General features: G+C 36.7%; 1 protein-coding gene across 3 annotated transcripts in view; it reads right to left on the bottom strand.

Moving 5' to 3' along the window:
* Positions 1-4,404: 4,404 nt before the first annotated feature.
* ZNF461 (zinc finger protein 461) overlaps positions 4,405-8,062 on the bottom strand; it is a 32,885-nt gene continuing 29,227 nt past the window's right edge. For all 3 annotated transcript variants that reach the window (XM_030297979.1, XM_030297977.1, XM_030297978.1), the window contains one exon: positions 4,405-6,592. In XM_030297979.1, coding sequence (XP_030153839.1) covers positions 5,205-6,592 — 1,388 coding nt within the window. In that variant the 3' untranslated portion in view covers positions 4,405-5,204. The remainder of the gene's footprint in view (positions 6,593-8,062) is intronic.

The raw sequence follows: 8,062 nt of genomic DNA, 5'->3' as shown, positions 1-8,062 counted from the left end.
CGACTTCAGCCAGGTCACGATCTCGCGGTCCGTGAGTTCGAGCCCCGCGTCGGGCTCTGGGCTGATGGCTCAGAGCCTGGAGCCTGTTTCCGATTCTGTGTCTCCCTCTCTCTCTGCCCCTCCCCCGTTCATGCTCTGTCTCTCTCTGTCCCAAAAATAAATAAACGTTGAAAAAAAAATTAAAAAAAAAATGGTGAAATAAAGACATGACAGTCAAACTCAAACTGAGAGAATCTGTTGGTAACAGACCCACCTTACAAAACACACTAAAGAAAGTTCTTCAGAATGAAAACAAGTGACCAAAAAAGCACCAGTAAAGGTAATGATGTAATTATAAAAGATATCACAAATGCATATTTCTTCTCTTATTTGGTCTAAAAAGCAATTATATATATAAAACAATGTTTGTGCCAGTCCCATGCTATTGATAATGAATGTTGTGGCTGGACTACCCTTGTGGTTCTTACTAGAATTGCAAGATGCCCTCAACAATAAACATCAGGAAACTTTGAAAGAGAACACTCAATGGGGCACCTGGGTGGCTCTGTTGGGTAAGCATCTGACTCTTGATTTTGGCTCAGGTTGTGATCTCATGGGTTCATGAGTTCAAGTCCCACATCGGGCTCTGTGCTGACAGCATGGAGCCTGCTTGGGATTCTCTGTCTCCCTCACTCTCTGTCTCCCCTGCTTTCTCTCTCTCTTAAAAAATAAATAAACTGGGGCGCCTGGGTGGCGCAGTCGGTTAAGCGTCCGACTTCAGCCAGGTCACGATCTCGCGGTCCGTGAGTTCGAGCCCCGCGTCAGGCTCTGGGCTGATGGCTCGGAGCCTGGAGCCTGTTTCCGATTCTGTGTCTCCCTCTCTCTCTGCCCCTCCCCCGTTCATGCTCTGTCTCTCTCTGTCCCCCCAAAAAATAAATAAACGTTGAAAAAAAAATTAAAAAAAAAAATAAATAAATAAAAATAAAAAAAATAAATAAATAAATAAATAAACTTATGGGGCGCCTGGGTGGCGCAGTCGGTTAAGCGTCCGACTTCAGCCAGGTCACGATCTCGCGGTCCGTGAGTTCGAGCCCCACGTCGGGCTCTGGGCTGATGGCGCAGAGCCTGGAGCCTGTTTCCGATTCTGTGTCTCCCTCTCTCTCTGCCCCTCCCCCGTTCATGCTGTCTCTCTCTGTCCCCCCCCCAAAAAAAAATAAATAAACGTTGAAAAAATAAATAAACTTAAAAAAAGAGAGAACGTTTATTATTTGCAAATCCTGAAAATTACACGGCACATCTGGAGCCATACAGTGAGGTTGCACACAGAGAGAGAGAGACAGAAAGTGAAGGGTTTTACTTTTATTGTTTGACTAAGCGCTCATAGGTGGGAGGCCTAGGGTTTAGGGGGCTTACTCTTTATTGATGAGGTTAGAACATAAGAGCAGGAATTTGAAGTGCAGGAAGAGAAAAAAAAAAAAAAAAGGAGCCCAAATGGTCAGTTATTGAAATCAACCAAGATCTCTAAACCTAAAAAGCCTTGAGAGAGGGGAGGCCTGGCTCTTTATCTAGTCATGTGGCTGGCAATGTGTTGGAGATAGCCATCTCTGAAGTGGATGCCTTGGTTTAAGTCAGGCACTTGCATTATTAAAGAAGAAAAACTGTCAGGACTTACACTACACAATACCTATACAACTGTATACAATATAACTATATTGTTAGACCTAGAACATACAGAAATTACTATATTAAACAACACAAGGCAGGTGGGAGCAAAGCTGTATTAGAATATAGAAATGATACTAGATATTAATTTGGATCCACTGGAAACAAAGAGAAATAGAAATGGTAAATAAGAAGGTTAATATAACAAATTCCATAGTATATACTTTGCTTCTTTTCTTTACTCAGCATCTTTAGTAGACACAAAAAATATAAAGTTTAGGTTCATAACAGGATATAATATGTATAATAACACAAAATGGAAGAACAAGAAACAGAGCTATATATGGGTAACATTTCTGTATCTCTCTGGAATTAACACACAGGTAAAGTAGATTTTGATAACTTAAAATGTATATGGCAAGCTACACAGGCAAGATTAAGACATTCTCAGACAAAACCTATGGTAGTTCATCACGACTAGACCTGTCTTAAAAGAAATGCTAAAGGGAATTCAAGTTGAAATGAAAGGACACTAAGTGACAACATGAAATCTTAGGAAAGTATAAAACTCACTGGAAAAGGTAAATAGTCAAATTCACAATAATATTGCAAAAGTAGTGCATAAATCATGTTTGAGTATAAAAGTTAAAAAAAACAAAAAATATTAAAAATAAGTAGCTACTGTAATTTCTTGATATGCAGTATAAAAAGACAAAATATGACATCAATATAATAAAACTTAGGGGGAGGGCAGAGGTAAAAGAGAATTTTTATGCAACTGAAGTTGCTATTACCTTAAAATAGACTGTTATGGTTGTAAGATGTTTTATGTAAGCCCCATAGTAACCAAGAGAAAAAACCTATAGTCAATACACAAGAGAGAAAGGAACCAAAGCATACTTATATTTAAAAAAAAATCATCAAATCACAAAGGAAGACAGCAAGAGAGGAAGAAAGGAACAAAGGAACTACAATGCAGTCAGAAAACAATGAATGGAATGGCAATAAGATCTTACCTATCAAAAATTGCTTTAACTGTAAAGAATTAAATTCTCCAATCAAGGCCACAGAGTGGTTGAATGGACCAAAAAAAGAAGGAGAAAGAGGAGTAGAAGGAGAAGAAGGAGGCAGAAGAGAGGGAGGAGGGAGAGGAAGGAGAAGGAGGGAGAGGGAGGAGGAAGGAGGGAGGGGGAGAGAGACAGGGAGACAGAGACGAAGAAGAATTCCAAAATATGCTGACTACAGGAGAATCACTTTAGCTTTAGGACACACATAGACTAAAAGTGAAAGGACAGAAAAAGATATTCTGTTCAAATGATCACCAAAAGAGAGCAGGGGTGGTTATATCACTAAAAATAGACTTTTAGTCAAAATCTGGATATAAGTCATTATATAAGTCATTATATAAGTGATCATTCATAAAGTCATTATATAAGTGATCATTCATAAAGAGAATATAACAATTGTAAATATATATGCATCCTACACCAGAGCATTTAAATATATGAAGCAAATACTGACAGATCTGAAGGGAGAAGTAGATAGCAATAAAAAGAGCAGAGAAATTCAATATCCCACTTTCAACAGTAGCTCTTTTCAGACAGAAAATCAATAAGGAAAGAGTGGACTTGAATAACACTTTAGACCAAATGGAACTAATGAACATACACAGAATATTCCACCCAACAGCAGCAGAATACACATTCTTCTCAAGAACACACACAACATTCTCCAGCATAAATCGTATGTTAGGCTATAAGATAAGTCTTAGCACATTTAAGATTGAAATCCTATCAAGTAACTTTTTTGACCACAATGGTATGAAACTACAAATCATTAACAGGAGGAAAACTGGAAAATTTCACAAATATGTGAAAATTATACATATTCAGGAGTACACACTCCTGAACAACCAATTGATCAAAACAGAAATCAAAATGGAAATCAGACAATATCTTAACAAAAATGAAAATGGAAACAAACATATGGTATATAATAAATGCAGTTCTAACGGGGGAGTTTACAGGGATAAAAGCTACATTAGGGGGAAACAATCTTAAGTACCTAACTTCACACTCCAAGAAACCAGAAAAAAGAACTAAGCCCAAAGTTTGCATAAGGAAGGAAGTGATATAAGAGCATATAAATGAAAGATACTTAAAAGACAATAGAAAAGATCAATAAAACCAAGGGTTGGCCCTTTGAAAATATATAGTTGAAAAACTATTAGCTAGTCTGACTTAACCAAAAACAAAGAGACAGAGGACTCAGATAAATAATGTTATAAACAAAAGAGAGAGTTCCAATATTGCAGCGAAGGATTGCAGGCAATGAAGGATTTGGAGAAGACAGGAAGTAAATTGATAGTTGGCACGTCTGTAAATCCCTTGGAAATACTGAAATGAAAGAGGGCTAAATTTGGAACGATGAGAATTTCATGAAACAAAGATTATGATTAATCCACTTTCATCCAAAGAATTTAAAAAATTTAATCCCGGGGCGCCTGGGTGGCGCAGTCGGTTAAGCGTCCGACTTCAGCCAGGTCACGATCTCGCGGTCCGTGAGTTCGAGCCCCGCGTCAGGCTCTGGGCTGATGGCTCGGAGCCTGGAGCCTGTTTCCGATTCTGTGTCTCCCTCTCTCTCTGCCCCTCCCCCGTTCATGCTCTGTCTCTCTCTGTCCCAAAAATAAATAAACGTTGAAAAAAAAAAAAAGTTAAAAAAAAAAAAAAAAACTTTAAAAAAAAAAAAAAAATTAATCCCTGGAAGAATACAAAAGACCTGACAGCTGGTCCTATAGAATCAGGTATTAAGAAAGCTTTAATTCTTACTTTACTTGTTTGATAACTTTTGAATTTTGTAGCATGTATTTTTATTACCTAAATTTTTAAACTAAAAAATTAATGTAACATCAAAACTACATACACTCTCACGGTCGGCAATCTACCCAATGGAAATAAAAGAATGATGAGATAAGAATATTTACTGTATGATCCTTTGGGATGAAAAAGAAATAGAACAATCAAATGTCTATAGTAAGGAATGGCTTAAAATATGGATATACATCCTATACCAGAAATATTCAGGAGCTTTAAAAACAATAAGTTAGATCTGTATGTATTCACCTGGAAAAAAAGTCCACAATTATTTAAGTGCAAAAAGAAATTGCTGTGAAATATGTCACTATAGGCGGTAAAATCTTCCATATACATGCAATAAACCCTCCATATTTGCAGGTATGTTTGAGCAGGAAGGAGCAACACACACATAGTGGCTCTCACAGATGTGTGGGAGGGGAAGAAATTGTTTTCATTTTATTTCTGCCACTTCACTGGTTTCAGTGAAAACACTATTTATAAAATTTATTTCCAATATTGATTATAATAACTCAGAAACAGCATTGGAACTAGAGTAATTTTTACCTGTTAATAATTTTTCAATTTTCCCTGCTTGAAGTTTTTTTTTTTCAAGGATCATTGAAATAAATCAATACTAACGAAATTCATTATTTTACCAACATTTATCTTGAAGAAAAAAAAAGAAAATGTAAATTTCTAAAAATAATTTCATGATGCTAGACTAGGATGGGAAGAGAGAAGAGGAAACCTTACTGGCATCTCAACAGTATGAAGTGTCTGATGTATATTAAATTGCAAGCCATGATTAAAAACCTTTCCACAGTCATAAGGTTTCTTCCCAGAATGAATTCTCTGATGGTGTGAAAAGCTTGAATGATAGCTAAAGGTCTTTCCACATTCCTTACATTCATAGGGCTTCTCACCAGTATGTATTCTCTGATGTTGAATAAGGTGTGAATGAAGTCTAAAGGCCTTACTACATATCATACATTCATGAGGTTTCTCACCAGTATGAATTCTCTGATGTCTTTTGAGGTGTGAGCACTGTCTAAAAGTCTTCCCACATTCCTTGCACTCATAGGGTTTCTCACCGGTATGAATCCTCTGATGCAGGGTAAGTTGTAAGCCATCACAAAAAGCCTTCCCACATTCACTACATTCATAAGGTTTTTTGCCAGAATGAATTTTCTGATGGTGAGAGAAGCTTGAGTGATAGCTAAAGGCCTTTCCACATTCTCTACATTGATAGGGTTTCTCACCAGTATGAATTCTCTGATGTATGGTAAGGTGTGAGCGATGCCTAAAAGTCTTTCCACATTCTTTACATTCATAGGGTTTCTCACCAGTATGGAGTCGTAGATGTTCAGTAAGTTGAAAGCCACGAATAAAAGCCTTCCCACATTGCTTACATTCATAAGGTTTTTCACCAGTATGAAGTCTCTGATGTTGAGTAAGCTGTGATCGCTGCCTAAAGGCCTTCCCACATTCTTTACATTCATAAGGTTTTTCACCAGTGTGAATTCTCTGATGCAGAATAAGTTCTGAGCCATAATTAAAGGCCTTCCCACATTCTTTACATTCATAGCGTTTTTCGCCATTATGGATTCTCAGGTGTTGCTTAAGTTGTGAACAATGAATAAAAGCTCTCCAACATTCCTTACATTCATTGCACTTGTTACTATTTTGAATTCTCTGTTTAGTAAGATATGATATATTAAGAATTTCTGCACATTCCTTACATTCAGACAGTTTTTCTTTAGAATGAGCTCTTCTGTGATCACTAAAAAATAAATGGTAACTGAAGTTTTTTCTACATTCTTTACATCCAAAGATTTTCTCTCTATTATAAAATTCCTGAGTTAATAAAGAATGTTGGTTAAATATAGGCATATGTTCATGGTTGATAACAAATTGCCTGAAATAGCCCTCTTGTTCCTGTTGTCTTTCAAACTGAGTATTGCATTCCCAAATATCTCTGAAAATGGATTTCTCAGGATTATGACTTTTAAAGTCTTCCATGATAGCCCTTTGGGATGACTCTGTCTCATAAATGTCTTTTGGAGATAACTTCTTGGCCTCACACCTGGACACCAAGTCTGAAAGATAAGAAACACACTTTAATTGCTGGTTTTGTGTCAGAAAAGAAAATATATATGGTAGCAAAGAGAGATAATTGGAAATAATTCACGTAAAAGATGAGTCTTGGAGAACTCTAAAATATCATCATGCAACTGAATGAAAAAAAAAAACGGTAAGGAGAACACAGAGAAATGAGAGCTCAGAAGAGAAAGTGAGGGAGTTAATTAACAAATCAAGTCAATGGTTCTGAATTTTTTTTTTTAAGATTTTATTTTTAAGCAATCTCTACACCCAGCATGGGGCTCAAACCCACAACCCCAAGACCAGGAGTTACACATTCCACCAACTGAGCCAGCCGGGTGCCCCAGTTGTTCTGAAATTTTGATCTACCTCAGAGTTTGCTGCAATTATAGATGTTTAGGAAACATTCTAGATCAAATGAATCCATATCTACCAGAGTTGGTTTCAGAATGAGACCAATTGAATCAGAATCTACAAGAGTGTATGTTTAACACTTTCCACCAGGCCAAGGGATTATGAGATGGAGACTGCTAATTGTCCCCAAATGTCTATTATTCCCCTTTTATATATGGATTGAACCAATGGTTTTTAGTTGAGAACAAGGTTGCCCAATATAAACACTGCATTTCCCAGGCTCTTTTGCAGAAGAATATGCCATGTAACTGGATTCTGCCTTAAAAAAAAAAAAAAAAAAAAAAAAAAAAAAAAAAAAAAAAAAAAAAGCATAAGTATCAAATAGTAGCTTCTGAAACTTTAACAGCCAGCTGGCCCATGTCCTATATCCTCTATTCTCTCATTTCCTTAGTCTCCGCTGTGGATGTGGTGTCATGTCACATGATGGTTTTGCAGAGCAGAGCTTCCCCTCCAGCCTGGACTTTAATGCAAAAGAAAATTAACCCATATGGTTTAAGCCATTATTATTTGTGAGTCTCTGTCACATGTAGCCAAACCTATAACCAAACTAATGTAGCTTCCTATTGAACTGAAATTTAAAAATCCAATTTTTTACCATGAGAACACAGGGCCTCTGCCTACTTAGAAGACCTCATTTTGAGTCCTTTTCCCTTTTATCCATGTACTACAACATTAATCTCCTTTCAACAATTAGGACATTCCAAAGTCTTTCCTATCTTAGAGCTTTTCAGAGGCTGTTTAAGAAGAAAAAGCTTAAGACTGACAGCTATATAAAGCATTCTATTCTAACACAATTTATTTTTTCATCTTCCTAATGATGGACATATGGGTTGCTTTCAATTGTTGGTTATTATGATCAGTACTGCTATGAACATTCTTGTACATTTCTTTTGGTGGAAATAGGACTCCTTTCTGCTAGATGTATACATTTATGAGTGAAATTGTTGCACACAGAATATGCATTTGTTCAGCTTTAGTTGACATTATCCAATAGTTTCCTCATTTTCCCATCTAACTGGAAAAGAGTTCCAGTTCCTCACATCCTCCCCAAC

This window comes from Lynx canadensis, chromosome E2, assembly GCF_007474595.2.
Source record: "Lynx canadensis isolate LIC74 chromosome E2, mLynCan4.pri.v2, whole genome shotgun sequence".
NCBI classification, from domain to species: Eukaryota; Metazoa; Chordata; class Mammalia; order Carnivora; family Felidae; genus Lynx; species Lynx canadensis.
Note: the sequence above shows the minus strand (reverse complement) of the source record. Positions and strands in the feature narration are given on the sequence as shown.